Source organism: Tenrec ecaudatus, chromosome 9 (assembly GCF_050624435.1).
Source record: "Tenrec ecaudatus isolate mTenEca1 chromosome 9, mTenEca1.hap1, whole genome shotgun sequence".
NCBI lineage: Eukaryota > Metazoa > Chordata > Mammalia > Afrosoricida > Tenrecidae > Tenrec > Tenrec ecaudatus.
The window spans coordinates 121486783-121510013 of record NC_134538.1 but is presented as its reverse complement, the minus strand read 5'-3'; the positions used below and the strand labels follow the sequence as shown (position 1 = coordinate 121510013).

Sequence of the window (23231 nt, the reverse complement as noted above, 5' to 3'; positions counted from 1 at the left end):
ATAATTAAACTCATGATGAAAAGTTCTGAATGTTCATTGAAAACCTTTTGAGGGTCCAGATTTTCAAAATTCTTTTGGGGAGATTAAAAAAAATTAGTGCTGAGGCTAGCTCTTTATAAACCACCAATAAACAAACCCTCCTGCCTGGGGTGAAGGAACGTTTAATGGGGAAGGCGAGAGTCGGGGAACTAGGCAAACTCAGACCTTGATGAGCTTTCCGCTCATCTCTTGGTTGAACCTCATGTGGTCCTAATGTTTGTTACAACTCACCACCAGGGAGACACAACACCAGGGAACCCTCAAAAGCAAGGAACTTTCAACTGCCAACCTGAATCACACCCAAGTGACCTCAGCACCTTAATTATGCATCATAACTGAGAGGTGGTTACTGTCTCCTGGGACATTTTTGCTTCCTCCTTTTCCCTTCCCATTGTCTTTAAGCCAACTAGAATACATTTCAGTAGTCCTGGTGGCATAATTATGCATTGGATTACCACAAATCAAAACCACTAGCCACTCCAAGACGAGGCTTTCTGCTTCTGGAAAGTATAGCTGTCAAAAAAAAAAAAAAAAGCTGTCTCGGAAACCTACATGGGCAGTTTTACCCTTGTCTTTACCCCCGTCGTTATGAGTTGGAATCAATCGACGGCAATGAGTTTAGAGATGACACATGGGCATTCCTTTTTAATTTTTAAAGTTTTATTGGGACATAACCTACATGTCATACAATTCAATAGTTCGCTCACATCAAAGAGTGACACCATCACTCCTACAGTCACTTCTACATTTTCTTTTAGTGCTCACTTGCTCCCCACTTTCCTGTCACGTCCCTGCTGGACTCCCAGAAACCAACAATCCGATTCCTGTCTCTAGTCACCCACCCTGAATTTCAAATATTGAAAAACATACAAACAGAAACAAAAAAGCTAACAACAAAATAAAACAGTGAAAAACCTCAATCAAAAAGGAAGTATGTAAAACCACAACTTGCAAGTGTGTGGGCCTTGCTCCCTTGGCGTTCACTCACGGCCTGTCTCACTGGCCTGCCACAGGTGGGGAACCCTGTTCCAACATGTGTGGGGTGCCCAGTGTCCCACCCTCCCCTCCCGGGCAGGCTGCCTCGCTCGCTCCGCAGGGAGACTGGGGTGGGCGGGGGAGGCTGGCATTCACTTTGGATCAAAGACACTGAACCTCTCTCAGATTCTCGTTTTGAGGGACAATCTCACACGAGTGAAACACGAGCTGTTTGTGCGCCTAATTCGTTTTATTTTCTGAAGGGCTTTTCACACCTTCCATGTCACACTGGTGTTGGCATCGCTCTGTGCCTGGCCATTTCTCAGCAGCCAGGAAGCCGCAGGTCTCGTCTCGGAGTGGGTAGTTCCATAGCGCCCACCCGGCTGGGCCTGGCTGCTTTGGGCTCTCTATGGTAATGGATGAAATCTGATGGTTCTTCTCGCTCGCTTCTGTCTTCTCGAAGCAGTTTTAGCTTTAGAACTGGATTTTTTCCTTGAAGTCCCTCGAAGCGATCTTTTTACTCTCTTTTGTGATTTCAACACCTGGTATAACAAGATAAATCCAAACAGTCACTGGGTTGGGGGAGAAAAGAAGGGACAGAAAGGTGAGGCTGGGGCGGAGTTGGTGCCACACAATGGAGGAAGGGCATGGACAAGAACCTGGGAGCTGACCTTGCCACTGCTTCTAGACCTGGGCTGAGAGAGAGTCTTCCTCTTCTTCCCCTTCTTGGTGCTTGTAGTCCGTGCCCTCCTAGGTGCACGAGGCCCCCTTGATTTCCTGGTCACACTGGTCATGTTGAAGCCTCCTAGTTGTCTACCCCAGGGAGCCCTGTCCTCTCCATATATACCTCTCTCCAGGGGAATGATGAGCTTTCAGCTTTGTTTGGTCAGCAAGGCACGACCCCTCCCCCCACAGGGAGTGCATACCTCACAAAGGCCCATTCTTGACCTATCTCTGGAGCGCAGGAGTGCTGGGGAGGCCAAGAGGATCTGGTTGTAGAAAAGTAGTGCTTCCTTAGCACCCTCCTGAAAGGCTTTACCCCAAAGTGACCCATCACCCTTCTCTCATGTGTTCTGCCTCATACTCTCTCTCTCCATTTCTTCTAGGTCAGTGGTTCTCAACCTTCCTAATGCTGTGACCCTTTAATATAGTTCCTCATGTTATGGTGACCCCCCAACCATAAAATTAGTTTTGTTGCTACTTCATAACTGTAATTTTGCTACTGCTATGAAATGTCATATAAATATCTGATATGCAGGATATATTTTCATAGTTACAAATTGAACATAATGAAAGTACAGTGATTAAAAAAATTAAAGCATAGTGATTAATCACAAAAACAATATGTAATTATATATTGTGAAATATTTCTGACAAATAAATGAAATTTTGTCTCGAAGCATGATACAGCATAGGTAACAGTCTTCACGTCGGGTACTCATATGCGGGCATATCTGCATGTGGGCAGACCTGTCTGGAGAGGGATAGAGGAGCGGTGTCTTAGTTCCTAAGACAATTGGAAATATTTGTTTTCTGATGGTCTTAGGCGACCCCTGTGAAAGGGTTGTTCGCCCCCCCACAGGAGTCGTGACCCACAGTTTAAGAGCGGCTACTTTAGGTTTTACAATTCATTACAGTGGCCACATAGAACTCTCAGTTAACAGGTTACAATGTAGGAGAGAAAGGCTCAGGATACAGATGTTCAGTCAGGATTTGGTACAAATGTATCAGGGCTGCTAATTCATGGCCAAAGAGCATGTCTTTCCATTGTAAGCCTGACCTGAAGGCATTCAGCTCAAGTGCTGTAGGTCAGCAAGTCCAGCTTCCCCAATTAAGTGCCCAGAGGCACCCCACTCCACAAGCACTGAACTTTTCTTGCTTTGTGGGCTGGGAAGCCCACCCCTGGCTTATGCTCTGGCTCCTGGTTCTGTTGCCATTCCTCAGATGTCACAGCTGTTTTTTGGATCAGGAAGTTTCACTGGGCAAGAACCTAAGGATCCGGAGGATGTGCTCCATTCCAAGCTCTACTGGTAATGAGTTTCCCATTCTTGCTACCAAAGGGCTCATTTTATACCCAGCAGGATGGCCCTTACAGTTACAGCCTGTTAACAATGACTCATAGGTGAATCCCATCAGTTTCTTCCCCCACCTTCTTACCCAGACCCATGCAGCAAAGAGTCCTTTGATGGGAGTTAGAGACACAGTGCTTAGAAGAGCTACATTAAATAATCCACCGCCTCTGTACCCCAGTTTAATTCTGGTGGGGTACATGGCGGAGAAGGGTGTCTCTGTCAAGCTATGATCCATCTTTCCTTCCATTCTGTGGGTTATTCTGTGTCTCCCAACAGTACAAAGTACCCAGTACTTGAATACCAGCAAGGTATTGGTAAAGCAGCCTGAACTGAAAACCTAAGAATTAGGGGAATATGTTTAAGGCATGGTTCCATTCATTGTCAGTTTGGCCAAGAAGGAAGAACCTTTGGCAAGGGAAGAAAGCAGGGAAAAGGCGCTCATTATAACTTAGGTTACTCATTCAATTCACAAAAAATAAGATCAGATGCATGAAGTAAGTTGGCTGATTGACTATGCATCAGCCAACTTATCTTTTCTCCAGCTTACAATCTCATCGAAATAACACAGGAATTTTTGAAAAACCATAAAAGCATGATAATAAACAGCACAAAGTTCATCCAAGACCGAGCGAGAACATTCTGGATGAAGGAAAATAGTGGAGGAATACATGTCGTCCTCTCTTATCCACATTAGTTTCCAAAGGTCAGGTAGTCATAAAAAAATCAGCATTCTGTGAAAGATTAAAAAAATGAGAAACTACTATATTATTATATTACTGCCAAACCACTGAGAATCATGGTTTAGTTAAGCTGCCACATAACCATAACCATTATAGGCAGTGTTATTCTCACCTTGCATCTTGGCATTTGTTACTGCCAGGTGTATGCTGCTATTGAGCAAGAGTCGGATTTTTTTATGACTGTCATGACTGGATCAAGAGCGAGTTGAGAGGAGAAAAGGGCATGGGAGTGCAGGCCAGATTCTCTGAAAGGCTGAGTGGAGCCGCGAAGGCAGCCAGGTGTTGCGGCAGAAGCCAGGGTTATCTCAAGACAGGGCAACACCCGGTCAGACAGGGGCAAGGTGGTGAGGAGAGGCCCCACGGACCTCAGAAGGGATGATAGCACCACTCTCCCGGTTATGCAAGGGGCACAATTTAGGAATGAGGAACAAATAGGGAAAGGATCTAGTTTTTAATTACTTTGGCTATTAGTTCGCCAGAGGCATGCACACCCGGATTGGGGCAGGTATTCAGGGCATACTGAGTTGCTTCACTAAAACAGTCCTAAACCCAAACCCAGCGCCGTGGCATCAAGTCCTCTTGAGTTCACAGTGACCTTGCAGGACAGAGGAGTTGAAGCTGCCCCCACAGGCTTGTCCATCTCCTCACAGAAGCAGACTGTCACGTCTCTCTCCCGTGCAGCAGCTGGGGTTCCAATGAAGGGCTGTGGTTCTCAGCCTAACCAGGCGCCTTTAAAGAAAGTGACTGGCGAATCTTAAGACAAAGTTCACCTCCACAGATGCACGTATCTACTCTCTCTGACAAACATAACTCATCCCTTCTTCAGCTTCTCTAGCAGTATATTAAAAGCATAAAAGGTAGTCTCAGCAGCCACTCCAAGTGAAATTCAATCTTAAAATTCCAGCAATAGGGACTAGCCTTATTTGCTGAGGTTCTAGTCAGAGAAACATACAATGGGTGAGAATAAGTAGGGGTGGAGTGGAACTCTGTCTCAGTTAAAAGAAATAACTTTCTAATAATACAAAAAGTGGAACAAGGCATTAAATCTGTATTAAATGTCAGCTTATGTGCTAATCTAATAAAGCAACTGTCAGTCTCGAATCTCCCCAGCCCTCAACCCCACTGCCATGAAGCTGAACTCAGATGCACAGTGAAAGTACAGGGCCGAGCAGAGCTGCGGGCTTTCCAAAGCTGTGCATCTTGATGGAGGCAGACTGCTGCATCTTTCTCCTGCCGAGTGCCTCGAGTGCTGAGCGTCCTGGCATGTTTCAGTGTATGTTGGAATGAGTTGTCTCAATGTCAGCAATTTCTCCATGGCCTCCCTGACATCATGATTGACTCACCGACTAGAAACCCACCAAGAGTGGCCACAAGAAGACGCTCCCTGCTCACAGTCATATCAGAGGGGACACGGAGCAGGCTAGACCTACGGTCTTAGGTCTTTCTTTTCACCACCCCCACTTTACAAGGAGACTGTGGTGCAGAAAAGACCAGGTAAGCTACTAAAGGTGACATGCTAAATCTCTACTTCACAGGCTGAAGGTTTGTTCAAGTCTTTCTGGGCTCCACGCTCCAGTACCTACAGTCTAGTTTCTCAGCCTTCCACTTTCATCCCTCCCCCCATCTCCGGCATTGCCTATCCCTCAAGAAGGCCTGAGCTTACCTCAGAATTCATCGCCTGCTCACAGCCAGAAATGTATACAAGCCTAGTGGGACCACCAGTGAGAAAGATGTGTGACCCTTTAGGGTCCTCCTCACCAGGTTGTAGTGTTGACAGTTTGTCACTTACCTAGTGGGTAACTACTGGAGACAGACCAAACACAGAAGTCAAATCCACTGCCATCAAGTCGATACTGATTCACAGCAACTCTAAAAAGGCTTTCCAAGGCTGTAACTCTTTAGGAGAGCAGGTAGCCTTAACCTTCCTCCTCAGAGAGGCTGGTGGGTTCGAACCACTGACCTTATGGTTAGCAGTCCAACATATACTGGGCAATGGCTCCAGAGCCCACAAAGAATCTCTCTCTCCCTCTCCCTCTCTCTCTCTCTCTCTCTCACACACACACACACACACACACACACACACACACACACACACACACACACACCTATCTCCTAAGGATGCAGATTCTTTCTTAGAAACAATAGCAATCCCAGCCAATGTGTAGCCAAAAAATATATATGTTTTCCAATTTGTTTCACAATCTTCAGGGCTGCAGCTCTGTCACGGGAATTACCAGTAGATATTATCAAATAGCATGTTTGCTCTTCTTTATCTTCCTTTCCTTCCCAGACCAATTTGTAAAATCTCTGAGCCCACAGGCCTATCGAAGAGCTACATAATTCACACTTGTTATTGTGAAACTACATTGAAAGAGTTTTACAAAATGATCCACTATCTTGGTGAAACATTTGCCACATTTACTGACAGACTGAAAATAAACAGCAGACATTTTAACACCGAACTATAAGTTCTTGATCATCTGAAATCTTTTAACTTATTTAATTATCTCCCAAGTCCCTTTTTTAAAAAAAAAAACATTTTATTAGGGGCTCATACAACTCTTATCACAATCCACACATATCCAAGTCCCTTTTATACAGCTGTCTGTAACCAAAAGCAAATCAAGGTTTATGTGTTGCATTTGCCTGTTCTACTTCTTTAATCTAGAACAGTGGTTCTCAACCTATGGGTCGAATGACCATTACACGGGGGTTGCCTGATTCATAACAGTAGCAAAATTAGTTATGAAGCATCAACGAAAATAATTTTATGGTTGGGGGGGGGTCACCACAACATGAGGAATTGTATTAAAGGGTTACAGCATTAGGAAGGTTGAGAACCACTGCTCTAGAACTTTCTATGGTAAATATTTATCAACAATGGCCACAATGACCCACGTGCTCCCACACACATGCTCCTGTAGAGGGAGGCCTTCCAACTCCTCCAGGAAGAGGTGAGGTCTAATTTCCCTCCCCATGATCTGGATTGGTTTGTGGCTCACTTGTAATCAACACACTTAGGTCAAGTGTGGCTGTGTGCCAAGGCAGGAAAGACTATACAATCCTGTTTGATTCTCTTGTGAAGCTTGCTCTCAGGATGCTCCTCACAGGACCTGGAGAAGTCAGGGTAGACTCCCTGACTGGCAACCACAGCTGGGTCCTGCTGGGGCTTCCTCCCACCTCTGGCATTGGGTAAGTGCATGAAGACACCCTCTTGGAAGTATATCCTCCAGCTCTGGCTGTTTCTCTCTCGGCCTGCTCGTCTTCTCGGCGGAGGTCAAAGATACTGTAAAACAGCAGCAAGCCAATCTCCATGCCCAGTCCACATCCTGGCCCACAGAATTCATGAACGTACCCACTCACTGTCATTGAGTCAATTCTGACTCATAGCAACCCTTGGAGGACAGGTATGGCCCATCTTTCTCCTAAGGAGCAGCTAGTGGTTTTGAACTGCTGATCTTGTGGTCCACAGCCCAACATATAATCCACTCTGCGACCAGGGCTCCTTGTGAGCATAATGAAGGAGTTGCTTTATCACCTGGAAGTTGAGGGTAGTTTAAGTAGCAACCAACGGGTAACCAAAACAGTCCAGTTTGTTTTCCCTTTTAATGCTATTCACTGTGCACCCCCCCCCCCCCCAGTCAGCTGTCCTCAGAATAATCTAGACTCTTGATTTTCCTTAAAATGATTACTACACAAAGACCAGGATGAAACTTTGAAATTCCTCTCTTCAAGGGCTAGATTAAATTCTTAGCCAGACTATCTTCTCACCAGGGGAGGTCAGTGGGATGCCTAGGGTACAAAGAACTCAGTCACTTTCCTGAAGAGGTGGCAGGGGCAGGAAGTTAAATCGATTGATCTTCACTTGCAGAACCCACCTGTTGTCCATCCTGACTGTACTACCCGCACTTACCATATTCCGTTTCTGATTCCCACCAAACTTCCTCACTCAGTCATGCGCGCTCTTTTAAAAATGGAAGTTACATCCGATCTCCTCTTCCCTTATTAAAACCTTTCACTGGCATCTCACGACAAGTAAGATTCAACTACTGTTTTTTAAACAGAGCTTGGCTCCTGCCTTACTCTTCAACATGTATTCACAAAATCATACACACACACACACACACACACACACACACACACACACACACACACATTCATTCCGTCACACTCGAGTATTTCTTTAGTGCCTACTATTTCACATATATTGTAGACAAAAGAGAAAATTCTTGTTCTCATAGACTTTAAAGCCTTGTGCCCTGAACAAGACTAACCAACTCTTCTTTCCAGACTCAGGCCTTTGCATAAGCAATTCCCTGTCTGAACAGCCTTCTCCCCAACTCTGCTGCCCCCTTTCTCATTAATGGTCTGTCCTATTTTAAGTAGCATCTACTCTTATTGTAGAATCCTGTTTATTTTTTTCCTAACTGGTAACACACGTACCTAGGAGCATGGGCACAGAAGTGAAACTTGATGGAATGCATTGTTTTTCTGTATATTGTCAGCTTCCTGCCTTAGCACTTTTTGATTGCTCTTTGTTGTAGAAAACCGTTGTTTTCCTTCTTTGACAGGTTTCTGCTTACAGTTGTATGGGCTTTCACAGGGTTTACTGTACACGTAAATTTGCTTCATTGTGTAGTACTCTTATACCATAAGGCCTGACTGGATCATGCTTACTTTATCACTGTGTACTTATAAATCAAAATAATGACTAGTAGCACATGGTAGGTGCTTAGTAAAGATTCACTAGGTGAATGAAGATTCTAGGTAGGTTTGAGAATGAAGATTCTAGGTAGGTTTGAGATAACCCAATCATGTGAATGGCCTATTTATTAACTTCTTATATGGACCAACTAGAAAAAGTAGGCAAGTCCCTGATCTATGATTTATAGACTGTCAGACCATAAATAGGTCGAACTATCTTGATCTCATAAAAATGAGCCTGGAAAAAGAAACCCTATTCTGGAAAACTTCACCAACTTCTTCAACCCCACCCCACACCCCCACCCCATAGAGTGCTAGTTTTCGTAACAGTCTAAGCAAATAAAATGCATACATAGTGCCCCAAACTTATCAGGTTACAGTATGACAGTTAGAGTCTGACTATAACTCTTAGGTGAGAGAAGAAAATAACCACACACCAAACTGGACAAGCAGCTTCTTGAGTTTATTAGCGGTCACAGGTAGCAAAACTATAGTGAAATGAGTGCAGCAAAACCGACCATCGGTAAAGGCGCAGTGAAGACTGCAGAGAAAGGGGAGTCCCTGATGGAGACATGTGTGCCGGGGGGCAGCAGACACCAAAGTCTTGACCAAGTACCGGCATGCCACACAGGGGATGGAACTGGAGGAGAGGGATGAGTTATTATAAATTCAGTCCTACCACCGAGGAGCAACTGAAAGCACAGGTCCAACTAACCACACAACGTATGTATCATTCCCATCCACGTGAATTCCTTCTTGCTCAGCTAAAAAATGATAGGCAATGTGCAGCAAAATCTAGAGCTTCCAAATTCAGTATCAGAAACAAATGATTTAACACATCATAGATATATTTTTACAAATGGCCAGTAAACTGCTTCATTATTATTGCATATCGGGCATTGATACAAGATGTCTTTGAAGAAAGAATGGAAAAGTTGTTAAATACATGTAGTTTTTTTTAAAGTAGTATTTCCGAATGTTTCCATTGACTTCTATAAACAAGCCCCTAAAGTATAAAATATTCTACAGTTAATAAAGATCTATAAGGCACAAAACTATTGAGCAGTAAGTTGCTGATTTCTGTATAAACAGGTCTTCTCTCTAAAGGTGCACATCTGAGTTTAGTGTGTTAATCTTGGCCTGGAAAATTCTCTCAGTCATCCTATTCTGGAATCTCAGGCACATGATTAACAGATGGTTTGTATTAAGAGGGCTGGTTGTTCTCAATATTTGGAGACTATGTTCTTGTCATAATGGATGCTAACCTGTAGTCCTATCCACACTAGTTATACACAGCTCTCAGCTATGACTTCTGTTGCTAGGTCCCTATATTCTGACTTTGGCTCCAAGTCAAAACTAAAACCAAACTCACTGCCATCAAGTCCATGTGACTCACAGTCACCCTATAGGACAAGGTAGAACGACCCCTGTGAGTTAACAGACTAACTCTACAGGAGTTAAAAGGCCCCCTTGCTCCAGAGGAGCAGCTGATGGTTTTGAACTGCTGTCTTGCAGTTAGCAGCCCAACATGGAACCCCTACGCCACCATGGCCCCCCACTTCTGCCTAATGAAGTTAAATAATCCTTTTTCTTAATTTAATCTCCCCTCACCCCAAACTGTGCACCTTAACATCCTGTTTGTTTTGAACTAAAAGTCAAACATTTCCAAATTCCCGTTTTCTTATAAATGATACCAATCACAAATGTGAACAAATTGTTTTCCACTAGCGTGGCTTTAAGTTGACTATGTATTTTAAAGTACTGTAAAGTCAAAAAACCATTTTAAGTGAGAGTAAATCACTGGATAAAGAGAGAGAATAAGGGTAAGGTATATAAATTGGACTCCTAACGGAAAACCTACGCTTCGATGGCTCTGCACCATCTAGTCAGGGTTTCTAGAGCTGCACTATAGAGCAAGGGTATTTGCTCTGTTCTATAGGGTTGCTGAGTCAGAATCTCTCCAAAGTCCAACAATTTGGCTTTGTTTTCATGTCCTTTATACTTGGACCACAATGAGCTGCCCACAGACAATGCCACACTGAACATGTCAACACCCCCTATGCACATGCTCTTTTCTCAGCCTACAAAGCCCACTCCCATCTTCTGCAACTATTATCAAACCCACTGCCATTGAGTCAACCCTGCAGGGCAGGGTAGAGTTTTCAAGATTGTAACTCTTTACAGAAGTAGAAAGCCTCATCTTTCTTCCAAGGACTGGCTGGTGGTTTCAAACTGCTGAGCTTGCAGTTAGTAGCCCAACGAGTAACTACTGTGTCACAACGACTGGCTCATGGGTACAGCGATCACACCCACTGCTTTTGAGTGGATTCTGACTCACTGTGACCTTACAGGGCAGAGGAAAACAGCTCCTTAGGGTTACCTAGACTACATCTTTATGGGACCAGAACGTCTCATTTTTCTTGCTTGGGTTTGAACTAATGACTTTGTCATTAAAAGCCCAATGCTTAAGCCACAGTGCCACCAGAACTCCTTTCTTTGCCAACTATTCATTAGAAATTCAGCTCACATGTGATCTTTCCTGAGCTGCTTTTCCTGACTTCTCCAGTTAGAGCTGATTTGTCTTTTGTAGTTTCTACCACTAGTGCACTATTCTAACCCATAGTACATTAGCAATATAAGTGTCTGCTGGCATTTCTATTATATTGTCAAGTATGTTGTCACAAAATGTTAGGTATAGAATAGATACTGAATTTGGTGTAGTCAGTCTTGAACAAAACACAAGTGAAAAATCTCACGTAGAAGCAGATTTTGTGATTGAAGCGTTCGCTCCAGGTTAGCTCCATGAGGGCATGGAGGATGTCTTGTCTTTTGCTATGTTCCTAACACCAGTGTCTGGCACCATATGTGTGCCCAATAATTTGTTAACCAAATATAGTACATACTCAAGTATAAGCTGACCTGAATATCAGCTGAGGCACCTTAATTCACCACAAAATCTGCATAAAAATGTGCTGAAAACCTCAGCTGATCCACGAGTACATACGGTACTTAATGTGGGAAAGAAGACAAAGCAGACCATATAGCAATGACTTGAGGATCAACTAAAGAAAGGAACTCATAACAGGTGGTAAGAGCACCTCGAGCATAAGTGGAAGCATTACAAGCAGCCCCACTGATTAGCAAAACAAACAAACAAAAACCCCTAAACTAAACATGTCCTTATTTGGGGGGAGGGGAGAACAATGTAAGTTAATGTAAATATGCCTTACGCAATAAAAAAAATAATATCCCACACATCTGGGGAAAATATCATTTGCTACTAATGTATTTACGTTCTGTTTTAGGCCTCTAGTTGGGGCATCAAAATGATATTTAATGCTTACACTGAGTTGCTAATTCATATACAAGCACATCAACCTGTGACTGCCTACCTGCAGTGTCTACTCCATTACTCGAGACTTGTTATCCTATGACAACCACAGAAGCTCTTTCCCTGGTATCATCATCAGTTTTTAAAATAACACACCTGTATGCCTCTCTTACTTGTGCCTATGGACTCAATAAAACAAAAACAAAAAATGGCCAAACCTCTTGCTGTCAAGTTGATTCTGACACATGGCCACTTCATGCAGGGTTCCAAGGCTGTGATTCAAACATCCTGATCAGCTTTCAAAAAGTTGAAGAGACTCGTTGTCCACACCACTCAGTCTTGACCTAGATCAAGGTGATGGCGAAGGACAGTGGCAGTACATGCAAGCTAAGATGGTAGGGCAAGATTAAGACTTCAGGGATGTAGAGGCAGTGAATTATTTAATGTGGCTCTTGTAGCCAAAGTCTTTTAACCCCCCCCCAAACAACTTTTTTCCTCTCTGGGTCTAATGAAGAAGATGGAGGAAGATATTGGTAAGATTCATTTGTAATTGTCAGCAGGCTACACTAGAATGCCATCTACTGGGTATAAAATGAGTCCTCTCAGGCGCAGGAGGGGGGATTTAAGTACTAGCAAGAGCAAGGAGAGGAGCACATTCCAGCCATGAGATCCCTGCTCAGCGAGCCTCCTGGATCCAGAAGACAGCTGTGACCTTAGAGAAGTGGCAACAGAACCATGAGTCAGAGAAAGGAACAGAATGGTGGACTTCTCAACCCATGGAGCAAGTAAAGGTGAATGCTTTTGGGCGGGAGACTGGCTTGTGGGTTGGGATACCTCTGGGCACTTACTTGGAACTGAGCTGACCGCCCACAGAGGTGAAGCGGAGGTCCTTCAGCCTGAAGCTTACTGAGTGGGGTGCTGGGCATTGAATTCAGGGAGCTGGGTGTGCTAGCCCATGGGGTTTGAGCTGAAAGCCTTTGGGTTGAGGCTTACAGTGGTGTGGCATGACTTTCAGGTGTTTGTTAGCAGACCTTAAAGAATTTTGTAACATGTCTTGATGAACAACTTTATCTTGAGATTTTCTTATTTGCAATATAACCTGTTAACTTCCTTACTAAGCTATGAATCAGGAATATAGTGAGTTCTGTGTAGCCACTGCAATGTTGCAATAGATTATAGAATCCAGTCTTAAAAGGTAGAAAATATTGTTTCAGACTGAATACATGGGCAAACCCAGAAAAAGTCTCTGCTTTGCTTTGTACTTTGACATGTCCATCTTGGTTTAGTCAGATATGGCCAACTTTACCTGGAGAGTCACGGCTCCAATGTGTTTTGTGTATACCATCTTTTTCTGTCCTCTTTTCACCAAAAGATAGAAAACATTTCATGAAATCTAGAACTTAGTGTTTTCCCCTAACAAATCACATCTAGGGATAAAATGGGGAAAGGATTAGGCTTAAAATCTTAACAGAAATTGCCAGTGAAAGGAAGTGAATGGGCACCAGCTATCAAAAGATAAGGTGTCTGGGGTCTTAAAGGCCATCTGGCAGGGAAGCAAATAAGCCCACATGGAAGAAGCACACTACCTTGTGTGATCACGAGGTGTTGACGGGATCAGGTATCAGGTGTGGAAAGATCCAAAACAAAATAATTATATCGATGTGAAAGAGGAGTGCTGGAGTGGAGACCCAAAGGCCAGCTGTAGACAATTTGACATCCCCCCACAGAAGGATTACGAGGAAAGGATGATTCAACCAGGGTGCAATATAGCACCAATGAAACACACAGCCTTCCTCTAGTTTCTAAATGCTTCTTCTCCCCCACTACCATGACCCAGTAGCACAGTGGTACAGAAAGAGCTCTTGACATATGAAATCAGGACAAATAAACCAGTCAGGAACAGTAGTGAGAGAGGTGATATCATGAGGCTAGGGGGATAGTGGGGGTGGGGGTGGGCAGGAAGGGGGAGAAAGGAGGAACCCATCACAAGGTTGTATATACAGCCCAACCCCCAGGGAGACGAACAACAGAAATGTGGGTGAAGGGATACAACAGACAGTGTAGGACATGAAACAATAATATATAATTGATCAAGGATTCAAGAGGGTGATGGAGGGGGGAAAAAAAGGGGAGCTGATACCAAGGGCTCAAGTAGAAAGAAAATGTTTTGGAAATGTTGATGGGAACATATGCACAAGTGTGCTTAGTACAATTGAATGATGGATTGTTAGAAGGTTTATAAGAGTCCTCCAATAAAATGATTTATATAAAAAGAGAAATTGCCAGCTAAGAGACTCATAACTTGAATTAGACTTAACAGTTTTACCTAAAAAAGTGATTGCTCTTTGATTTTTCTTTAATGTAGCTGTTTTAATAGGACATTCACTTTCAACCTGAATAGTACAGTCATTAAGACTGTGCAGGAAACCAACAAGAAGCAGCACCTGCACCTAAGGTGAAGTACATGACTAGGATACCATCCTAGTGGCAAAGTTTTGGTAAAACTCACTGTTAGGGAGTTGATGTCAACTCATAGTGAGCCTATAGAACAGAGGAGAATGGCCCTGTGGGTTCCTGAGACTGTAACTCTTTACTGGAGTGAATCTTGTCCTTCACCCTGATTTTGAATCGCTGATCTTACAGTTGATAAGTAACCACTATACCACTGGGGCTCCTACACCATCCACAAATGAACTACACACAGAGAAGCTTGAGAGAGTAGTATCTATAAAGCTAAAATAGTGAAAGGACACCTTTGTGGAAGTGTATAATTTTGTGGTGATAATTGCAATGAGGACAGTACTCTTCACTGAGGCTCACTCTTCCTTAGAATCTGGTACTTCACTACACAGCTGCTTCAGAAGAGCTACCCAGGTTTTCTGTGGGCAGATGAATTATGCAGTACCTATAAAAGCTCGAGGCAGTGTCTCTGCAAGTCTTTCCTTGCTTCCCAAGCTTCCCGGACTCTTCTTCCTTTCTTTCTCTTAGCTTGTTCTTTTCTATGTGTCTATGATAAATGCATTGCAAACACAGCACCTGAAGAAACAACGCCTCTTTTTAAATGTGTATTTTTCTGAATACAACTCTTAGTGAAATAAAACTTTTAATTAATACTAGGATCTAAATTTTTGATGTTTTAGCCTTCAGCTTCCTCTCACGAGATCAGGCCTATTAGAAAGAGACCTGGCTTAGCGTCAGAATGAGCACAGGAGCCCAGCTCATCCGAGGACACTGCCTTGGACGAGGTTTTCAAATCCTGGAATAAAGTGAAATGCCACAAGCATGTGGTTCATGAGGTATTCGGCATGCACTACCTACCTACCCACAGTGTGGTGAGCACTGTGAAGCAGAGAACAGTTGCCCTACAAGTGAAGTTCTCTAGAACAAGAAGCAAGCAAAGGATTGTGGTCAAGGAAATTTGCAGATTGGGTCAAGATTTTAATCCTGAGAAGCTGAGTCTAGCATTTTCTTTACACTCTCCTTTGCCACACTTAGCCTTCCAAATCACCACACGCTTTCATTTACCCTCTGCCCACCGGTTCTTAGCTAAAATCATTCCCCTTCCTGAACAGCTTGCCCAAAGTAGAAAACGGATGCTTTCCTCTTAGAGGGCTACATAATTGAGCGAGGTTCTTGTTATACCTTTCTAGAAGCCCTGGCAGCATACTGGTTAAGAGCTAGGCTGCTAACCGTAAGGTCAGCAGTTTGAAACCACCAGCTGTTCCTCAGGATTAAGATGAGGCTTTCTACTCACATCAAGAGGTACAGTCTCAGAAACCCACAGGGGGAATCCTCCCCCACCTACAGGGCTGCTATGCGTCATCACTGCTTGATGGCAGTGAGTTTCATTTCGGTTCTTACTCTTTTCTTAAAATGGTATCATTTTAAGAATGACCTGAATTTTTTTTCTTCCACATAAAAATTATGCCATTAAAATTAAGACCGGAAAAGACATTTATGGATGGTTTCCATTTACTATTTCATCTTTTTGTTCTTTGTCACTTTCTGCTTCCTGCTTCGTGGTTGCTACCGGTTCTCAAAGGAAGCCTTGAAGCAGTGTCCGCCCCACTCCCCAGCCCGCAGCCTGCTCTCCTCCTCCTGAGCCTTACGTACATCCTCAGACTGGAAAGAAGGTGGCGGCTGAGTAAGTGGTTGGGCCACATTTGTTGTGAAAGGATATGACTGGTTAAGGGGTGAGAATGCAACTTACTGGTAACTGACTTGTTGAATAAGAAATCAGGAACCGCGAGCTTACAATCTCAATGGCGACTATTCTTTTTCCCCTTATCCAAATGCCAAGCCAAGTAAGAAAGAGAAAAGGGTACATAGCCTAGTGTCCCTCTCTGATCCCACCATTTTCAAGAGTCTTTCTGAAAACATTACCCAAAGACTTTCACTCTCCTCAGCCCAGTAGGGCTGGCCAGTCGATTCACACTCATAGTGACAATTAGACAATGACATCTGTCCCTCCAAAAAATATTACCAGGAGGGATCAGTCCCTGCAGAAGGACCTCGTGCTTGGTGAAGTAGAAGGGCAGTGAAAAAGAGGAAGACCCTCAACAACATGGATTGACACAGTGGCTGCAATTGTCAGCTTCAACATGACAATTGTGAGGACTGTGTAGGACCGGGCACCGGTTTGTTCGATTGTACAGAAAGTCATTGAGTCGGAAGCAACTCAACAACACCTAACAACAAAATATGTGCAGTCAGTTCAAGCCTCTATGTCTATGAATATCATCTCATTTGGGCACGGGCTGTCTTGTTAATGAAGCAAAATTATGTATAAAAGAGATAAAAGAAGCCAGCAGAGTAGACAGGATAAGACAAATGTCAAGACATCTGGAGATCTCTCAGGAACCAGGAAGCCGAAGCGGAGGCGACCTGGAGCTTCCTCAAGAAACAACAGAGAAAGTGCTGCTGCTTTGAATCTTTGCTTTTAGCTTCCTAAACGGTGAGCCAAGACCTTCGCTTGCTAAACCACCCACTTGTGATACTGCTGTTAACGCTACAAACACTAGATATCGGAGACCGTGATCCTACAGCACAGAGGGGAAGGAAGTACCCCCCAGGGTTTCTAAGTTGGTCATTTTGTTTTTTTAAAAAAGTGAATTAGGTGGGGTTTACATTTCAGATCAATTTTTTTGTGAACAGTTTAAACTATTTATCAAACACTCCATTAGTTTACCCTCCAGTTCCCCTGCCCCAGGTTTGATTTCTTTTCTCTTGTTGCTTCCTCTTAACCTACTAATAGCTGTCAAATGGTTATCTTTATGGAAGCCAACTGCCACATTGCGCCCCCCTCCCACAGAGCAATTGCACTTCTAATGCTCACCTTTCAGTTAGCAGCAGTTCAACCCCTACACAACCAAGGTTCCTTCATAGCTCATTGGTCATCCTTAAGAGTTCTGTCAGAACTGTATCCCATGGCCATCCTTAGGAACAAGAATGGCTGGGCAGCCCCCCACCCCCACCGTCTGGGTACTCAGAAACTGAACCTCACTGCCATTGCATCAATGCTGACTCAAAGTGATCCCACATGAAAGGATACAACCCTACCTGTGGGGTTCCGAGACTGTAACTGTTCATGGGAGCAGAAAGCCTTGTCGTTCTCTCTTGGAGCAGCTGGTGGTTTCAAACTGCTAACCTTGAGGTGAGCAGCCTAATGCATAATCACAATGCCACTAGGGCTCTTTATCTGGACACACTGCAACTTTAATGAGACAGGGGTTCAGGTTGTAAGGCAGAAGGAAAACATACTGGGCAGGAAACTAATAAGTTTTTGCCACACACGTTAAGTTTGAGATGTTTTTGATACATCTGTGACAAAAGCTAAATAGCACTGGTGGTATAGTGTGGTACAAATTGAGCTACTAACCACAAGGACAGCAGTTCAAACCTAACAGTCACTTCTTGGGAGAAAGATAAAGCTGTCTGCTCTGCTCCTGTAAAGAGTTAAAGTCGCAGAAACCCTACAGGGGCTGATGTATTCTGTCATATAAAGTGCTATGAGTCAAAATCAACTCCATGGCAGTAAGTGTGGAGTGGAAGATAATGAGTTCAAGGGCACACACTCAGATCTGAGTGCAGTCAACTTTAGAGAACTGGGAAGCCATTAATTTAGGTAATTCATTGATGTTACAGACAATATTCCTTTTATTGGCTACTAGGGGAAAGAAAAATGAGAGGAGAAAAAAGTCCCTTCAATTAAATACTTGAAAGCGTGTCCCATTTACTACAGTCTGAGATGAAGAAGCAAACCCCAAACCCAATACCATGGAGTCATAGGGTCCTATATAGGGCTTCCAAGAGTCTCAATATTTGTGAGCACAGAATAGTCTCATCTTTCTCCATCAAAGTGGCTGGTGAGTTTGAACCACTGACCGAGTAGGTAGCAACTCCAACCCTTACCCAATAGTGCTACCTGGGCTCCAGAAGAGGAGGGAGAGTGTGCAGACTATCAGGAGGACATGACATGACGAGTCTGAAATATTTCTTCAACCCAGTGAATTGCTAGTGGCAGTTAAATTTGCCCAATTGTCTCAACTCCATCATTTATTTATTTATTAACCGTCACCCCTTCTGGATTTTCTACTCCGGTAACAGTGGGTTGCTATGAGTCCATAGCAACCTGATGGCATTGAGTTTCTGGGTATTATAGCAAAACAAAGACTATTTGGCTGCTTAATTCTTCCCCTTGTAACCCAAGTTTATAATAATTGCCTCCCCAGCCCCAAATCAGTTACTTTAGTTATGTCCATATGTAGTAACTCAATTTATCATATTTGGCTCAAACCTGGGGCCTTGATCAGAGCCTTTTTTACTTTCTATGTTTGATGATTGTCACCAGTGTGATGGGAAGTACTTACGTACATTTAAAGAGAGAGCTCAGGTTGGTGGAGGCTGAAGAAATCACCAACGAATCTAAGGTTTGCTGTGTTTGTCTATGCACGCATGCACAGACATACACAGAGCTACCAAGGGGCCATGTAATGTAAGGTTACACTGCTGTCAAATGGCTGGGATAGATAATACATAGCAGATTTTAAGTTGGATAGGGAAAAGTAGTAAAGAAAATCTATCAGGTTGCCATGTTTCTAAAAAAAGAAAGAAGGGGGTATTATCATGCCCGGTTAAATTTGGATTTCAGATAAAGAGTATTTTCAGTATAATATTTCCAAATATCTTTTCTAGTAAAAATTGTTATTTATTTGAAATTCAAATGTAAGAGAGTGCCTGGAAGCTCTCCTGGGGTCACAGGGCAAGGTGTCATGTGCGCAGTGTGAGAAAGGAGAACCAAGCACTGTAGTTGAAGGTGGTAGACCCGAAAGAGCAGAGAGCGACAGGAAGAACAAAAAAATCTAAACCAAAAACCAAATTCCTGTGACTCACAGCAACGCTAAGGGCCAGGGTGAAACCAGGGGAGGGGAGATTGGAATTCATGACGGAAAGAAAATGCAAAACAAGAGGAAACAAGCAAGAGTGTTAGCATGAACACTGAAGTCAGTAAGGTGAATGGTGAAAGGTCCAAAACACTGCTGTGGACAAGTACATTCTGACGTGTAGAACTGCTTTCTAAGGTTTTCAAGGCTATGACTGTTTCTGGAAGCACAGAGCTGTATTCTTCTTCCATAGGGCGGCTGGGAGCTTTGAACTGCCAACCTTTTGTTTTATCAGCCCAGTGCTTACTCATTGTGCCATCAGGGCTTCAGGGGGAGAGGGGAAGGATATGAGCCAAATATCAAAGTTTTCAATAAATGTAAACAACAAGTCAGTCAAGGATTGAACAGCAATACTGTTCATATGAAATGCAGTTTTTGCAATGATACATAAAGGGAAACAGTAACGTGAAATTCTGTGATGCACAACTGATGAGGTGATACCTAGCTCAGAAAGTGAATGGCCTCCAAAAGTACAGAATGTGAAAAAATAAAAGAAAAAAGTACAGAATGTGTCTCCAGAGGGCGGCAGGTTTGAGATTAGAAGGTGGAGACACTGGGTGCACAGTAGTTATGCTTTCACTGAAGTTGTTGGTACAGAGAATGCACTTGGAAGGGGTCAAGGAGACGACCCAGGGATCAACTGCAACAACAGAGAGCAAAACGGAATGGACAGTAGTAGTCTAATCTGAGAACAGATCAAAGTGGAACCGAAACTAACAGTCACAGAAGAATTGACACCACTGAAGTACACAGGTGAAGATGGTTGAAATGCCAACTGTTTTGTTACACATATATTTGGCGACAATAAAAAAAATAAAAGAAAAGAGGATGAGAAGAAAGAAATAACAGAGGAGCCTAATCGTGGCTTAGAAGAGGGTGAGGTCTTTGAGGGTACATGGTGTACCCAGAAGCTGAAGGTGAGAGATCAAAGGGACTGGCTTTCCAGATCATTATGAAAGTGGAGTTGTCAGGTAAGTACAATAAGGCATATTTGATATTACAGCTCGTTTTCTTGAGTTCTAACTTAAGTATTTAGATGACTGGTATGTGAGCCTTCATTGTGACTCTCTTGCCCAGGTTCTCCAAATATATTTTGGTTATGTTAACAGTGTACAACACTGTAATCAAGGTCACTGCAACGAATAACCAATTCACAAAGGAAAGAGCATACTTTTTAGTTAGGCCCTTTGGTAAAAGTCAGATTTCTCAGCCTTCTGTGTGGAAGTCGTGGGAATATATGGCTCATGTTTTAAGGTACTAGATTAGTGAATACAAATTCTAGATCTGACAAAAATAAAAGATTATGTGGTGGAGTGTACAATCACCAAGCTATTTTAATTGTCATGGTTTCTGTGTGATTTTGAAATGTTTCTTTAAAATGGCAAAGGATCTCAGCGATCATGTAATTAAATCTATTCATTTAGATAGAAAAAGTGAGGCCCTGACAGGTGAAGCACCTAAGCTACCAAGTTAATGAGCAGCACTCAAGTGTAGCCCTGTGTTCTGTCTGTTCCTCCACCAACACCTTTCGCAACACTAAATTTACGCTGCCAGTAAATTTCAACGATAAACTTTTCACTTGCTTTGCATGGAAGCAAACGTATTAAAGGAAGCAAATATTTTCAGTGCTTAAAAATTTAAGGCATCTAAAGATAATATTGGTTTATACATCTATAAATGTATGCACTCATGTATCAGAATGATCAAATTACCTACTTTAAATATGTGCAATTTATTGTATATCAATTATACTTCAATAAATATATTTACGAACCCACGACCACCGACCGAGTTGATTTCAATTCAGAGCAGAGCTGCCCTGAAGCGCTTCCTGGAGACTCTAGAAAACAGCCTGCCTCAACTTTCTCCTGTGGAACTGGCTCTCTACTTGTGGCTCTCTACTCCCGCCCCACCCCACCCCCAAACACATTTCCTGCTCGGTTTAAAACCATAATACTGTAACCCATCTCCCAATTCCTCCCCACGGCCCCAACTAAAAATCAAAATACAAAGCATGCAAGGCACTGAACAGCCAGGAAACACTAAAACACAGACACCTGTAATTTTTTGTTTTGTTTTTCAAAAGCCTATGTCACTGACGGATTTTTCTTGGTGAGTTTAAACGATTACAATTATAGTAAGTGTAATGTTCAAACCTTCGTGCGAGTAAGGGTCCGATCACTATAGTTCCAGAAGCTCTCCAAACACAAGGAAAATCTTACCTTCAAGGTCGGAAGTAATCCCAAAGTTGTAGGCGTGCAGGAAGTTAACCTCACTCAGAACATTAAGAGTTGACTCTAACAAGGACCATGTTCCTGGTCACCGCACCGAGTGCTTTCTTAGCCCCGCCTTGCTCCATCAAGCCTGGGCCCAGGGATCAACGCCGGCATCCCGGAAATCCGGATTTCCGAGCGCGGGGACCGCAGGGGTCCCTGAGAGAAGGAAGAGAACGCGGCACGAGTAAGAAGTCGAGGCCCCGACGAGCGCGACCCGGGCTAGGAGGACTCGGCGTCCGAGGCTGGGGCTCCGCTCGGACTCCCCACCGGGCACCCGAACTCCTGCTGGCGACATTTGAACGACCCTCCCCTCGCATCGCGCTGGCCACTCGCCGCGCCCCGCCGAGCGATGACCTCCCGAGCGGGTCCGCTCGGCGGTCCCGCCCCCTCGACTCCATATTCGCGCCTTTGGCCCCTAAAGCCATCCCTCAGGGCGGTTCGTCCAATCGGAGGCCGGGCCGGTGGGCCGGCCGCCCCGCCCCCGCCCCGCCCCTCGCCGAGGGCCCGCCCCTGCCCCGCGCCCGCCAGCGGAGGAGAGTAAATACAACAGGAGCGCAAAATGGCGGAGCCGCCGAGCCCAGCGCACGGCACCGCCGCCCCCGTCTCGGAGAAAGAACCGCTCAGCAAGCTGCAGTCCTCATCCGGGGACGCACCGGGCTCGGTGTCCGCAAAGAAGGTCCGGACCGAGGACAGGAAGGCGCCGCGGAGATTGAACGGAGAAGGGAGCAGCGGTGGGAACAGCAGGCAGCTGCAGCCGCCGCCAGCAGTACTTTCGCCTCAAAGCTATGGCAGCCCCGCGTCTTGGAGCCTCGCCGCTCTGTCTGCCGTCCCCTCCCCGGCTCCCCCTTCCCGGAGCAGCGTCTCTGTCTCCGCTGGCTCGCCCGCCCCCTCCTCAGCCTCTGCTTCCTCGTCTCAGCCGCTGCCGCGCCAGATGCTGGTCCCTCCTCCGCTGCTGCACGCTCAGCCCCACCACCTCCTGCTGCCCGCCGCCGCCGCCGCCTCGGCCAACGCCAAGCCGCGCAGACCCAAGGAGAAGCGGGAGAAGGAGAGGCGGAGGCACGGCCCGGGCGAGGCCGGCGGGGCCCCCCGGGAGGAGAACGGGGAGGCGAAGCCGCTGCCGAGAGGTGGGTGCCGGCGCCGGAGGGGGAGGGGAGGAGGAGGCTGGGCGCTCCCCGCCGTCCCGCGCGCCCGCCGGGGCCCGGGCAGGGGGAGCGCGGGGGCCGCGGGCGCCGGGCGGGAGCGGTCCCGTTCTCCGCAGGCGGTTTTGCGGTCCCGGAGGGGACAGGAAATGGAGCCTGTAATTTCGGCGGCCGAGAGGGGGGCGGCTGGAACTCGTGCTTCCTCTGCGCTCTCTGCCCCCCTGCCCGGGGCCGCGGGGTCTGTGCGAGTGGGGCTGGCGGGCCCCCGCGGAGTGCGGGGCCGAGGCGGGCGCTCGGGAAGGGCTCGGTCCCCGCCCAGGTGCGGGGCGCGTAGGCCACGCCGACGCGATCGCGGGAACTGGCGCGTGGGGGCCGGCCTCCGGCCCCAGAAAATCCTGTCAAAAAAGGGGTGTGGAGAGCCCCGGCGTCCCTGGCAGCGCCCGGGCCCGGGCTGTGCGTCCCCCTCGGGGAGCCGAGGGCGCGCCGGGCCCCCTCGCCGCCCGGCTTTCCTGA

The 23231-nt window shown here is 45.3% G+C and overlaps 1 protein-coding gene and 1 long non-coding RNA gene across 2 annotated transcripts in view; one reads left to right on the top strand and one right to left on the bottom strand.

The window, feature by feature from the left end:
• Nucleotides 1-1245: 1245 nt before the first annotated feature.
• LOC142457139 (uncharacterized) lies at nt 1246-22036 on the bottom strand. Its single transcript, XR_012786125.1, has 2 exons — nt 21526-22036; nt 1246-1556 (listed from the first exon to the last, which is right to left on the bottom strand). It is a non-coding gene; the product is annotated as an uncharacterized LOC142457139 (long non-coding RNA).
• Nucleotides 22037-22098: 62 nt separating this feature from the next.
• Nucleotides 22099-23231, top strand: part of RSBN1L (round spermatid basic protein 1 like) — a 67638-nt gene continuing 66505 nt past the window's right edge. Inside the window, exon 1 of the mRNA XM_075558493.1 lies at nt 22099-22703. Coding sequence (XP_075414608.1) covers nt 22139-22703 — 565 coding nt within the window. The 5' untranslated portion in view covers nt 22099-22138. The remainder of the gene's footprint in view (nt 22704-23231) is intronic.